The sequence below is a fragment of the Vicia villosa genome, linkage group LG5, assembly GCF_029867415.1.
Source record: "Vicia villosa cultivar HV-30 ecotype Madison, WI linkage group LG5, Vvil1.0, whole genome shotgun sequence".
NCBI lineage: Eukaryota > Viridiplantae > Streptophyta > Magnoliopsida > Fabales > Fabaceae > Vicia > Vicia villosa.
In genome coordinates this window covers 50,167,165-50,169,368 of record NC_081184.1, presented here as the reverse complement: position 1 = coordinate 50,169,368, position 2,204 = coordinate 50,167,165, and the positions used below count along the sequence as shown (strand labels likewise).

At 40.2% G+C, this 2,204-nt stretch overlaps 1 protein-coding gene across 1 annotated transcript; it reads left to right on the top strand.

The window, feature by feature from the left end:
- Positions 1-360: 360 nt before the first annotated feature.
- On the top strand, positions 361-1,725 carry LOC131604642 (uncharacterized). The gene is made up of 2 exons (XM_058877072.1): positions 361-1,197; positions 1,444-1,725. The coding sequence occupies exons 1-2, from the start codon at positions 361-363 to the stop codon at positions 1,723-1,725; spliced, it is 1,119 nt and encodes a 372-aa protein (XP_058733055.1).
- The last annotated feature ends 479 nt before the right edge of the window (positions 1,726-2,204 follow it).

The window sequence follows — 2,204 nt, the reverse complement described above, 5'->3', positions numbered from 1 at the left end:
GTTGAGCCAACCACCTCAGTTGTTTGTGAAATATGTAGTGGACCACATTTTGCTATGCATTGTGTGGCAACGCAAGAACAGGTGGAACAGATTCATATGTTAAGGCAAAACAATCCATATGCCAATACATATAATCTAGGATGGAAAAATCATCCTAACTTTGCATGGAAGGATCAACGAGGAAACTTTCAAAAGCAAGCATCAACCCAGTTTCAAGTTCCAGCTCAGACACAACAATACAGACCTCCACAACAATAACCTCCATATCAGCAACAGTTCCAGCACCACCCACAACAGTTCCAAACTCAAGGTCAACAACAGGTACCAGAGAAAGCAGATTGGGAAATCGCTTTTGAAAAGATGGCCGCTCACAATTTTCAATTCCAAGAGGAAACAAGGAGCACTCTTAGGAACACAGGAGCTTCAATCAAAAATCTGGAAATTCAAATGAGTCAGATTGCACAACAAATGACCAACACTCAACCACAGGGTGCTTTACCAAGTGCTACGGTTACTAATCCCAGTGACAATAATCATGTGAACGCTGTGACAACAAGGAGCAATAAATCTAAGGAAACACATGAGATGAACTCTGATGAAGAGGATATGTTGATTGAAGTGGATGTGGAGATTAAAGAAAATGAGGTTGTAAGGAAAGAGGTCACAGATGAAGAAGGTGTAGTCCAAGAAAAAGTTGCTACACCTAAACCAGCGGTTAGACTTCCTTTCCCCACAAGGAATAAGAAGAAAGAACAACATGAGAAAAACTTCGAGAAGTTCTTAGAGATGTTCAAGAAACTTGAGCTAAATATTCCATTCTTAGAGGCACTGGATCAAATGCCTACCTATGCGAAGTTCATGAAAGATATCATTTCAAAGAAGCAAACAATCGACAGTGACCCGATTATTCTAACAGAAACTTGTAGTGCTATTTTGCAGGGAATGAAGATCCCAGTTAAAAAGAGAGATCGAGGTTCAGTAACGATTCCATGCACAATTGGTGATAGGTCTTTCAAGAAAGCGTTGATCGATTTGGGAGCAAGTGTGAGTCTTATGCCATTATCTATTTACAAAAGATTGGGAATAGGTAAAGTACAAGATACACGAATGACACTTCAGTTTGCTGACCAATCCGTTAAAAGACCCTACGGAGTGGTAGAAGATGTGTTGGTGAAAATCGACAAGTTCGTATTTCCGGTAGATTTTGTTATTCTAGAGATGCCCGAAGATGAGGAGATACCAATCATTTTGGGAAGACCTTTTCTAGAGACCGGGAGATGCTTGATCGACATAGAAGAAGGCACAATGACTTTGAAAGTTTATGATGAAGAATTGAAGATTGATGTGCGAAACACTATGAAGTACAAGGATGATGTTGCCACGAGTCAACACATTGAGGTAATTGAGCAAATTTGTGATGAAGAAAACTCTTTGACAACACAGAAGCTACCTTTGGAAAGAGTTTTGAGTCTATCAATCTTCGAAGAGGCGGAAGTAATTGATGAAAAAGACAGTGAAGTTTTAGCCATGATGGAAACATCATTTGTCAAAAATGCTCGCCACAATCGATGGGAGGATCTAAGGCAACCGTTAGTGGAAGGAAGTAAAGACGAACCAAAGAAGGGGGCTGAACTAAAGCAATTACCGGAGAACCTCAAATACGTCTTTTTAGACACTGAAAGTAAGTGTCCGGCTATTATAAGTTCTCACCTTGAATTCCTTTAAGAAGATAAGCTTGTCAAAGTCCTTAAAAAGCATAAAAGTGCTCTTGGATGGTCAATTGAAGACTTGAAAGGGATAAGTCCAACACTTTGCATGCACAAAATCTTAATGGAAGATAATCACAAACCGGTTATCCAACCTCAACGACGACTAAATCCAGCGATGAAGGAGGTGGTTAGAAAGGAGGTGGTAAACCTTTTGGACGCAGGGATGATCTATCCAATATCTGACAGTTCATGGGTGAGTCCAGTTCATGTGGTGCCTAAGAAAGGTGGAACGGTAATTAAGAATGAAAAGAATGAGTTGATTCCCACAAGAACAGTTACAGGGAGGAGAGTCTATATAGATTACCGAAGATTAAATTTGGCAACTAGAAAAGATCACTTCCCGTTGCCTTTCATCGACCAGATGTTAAAAAGGTTAGCGGGTCATGACTATTATTGCTTCCTCGATGGATACTCGGGGTATAATCAGATAGCTGT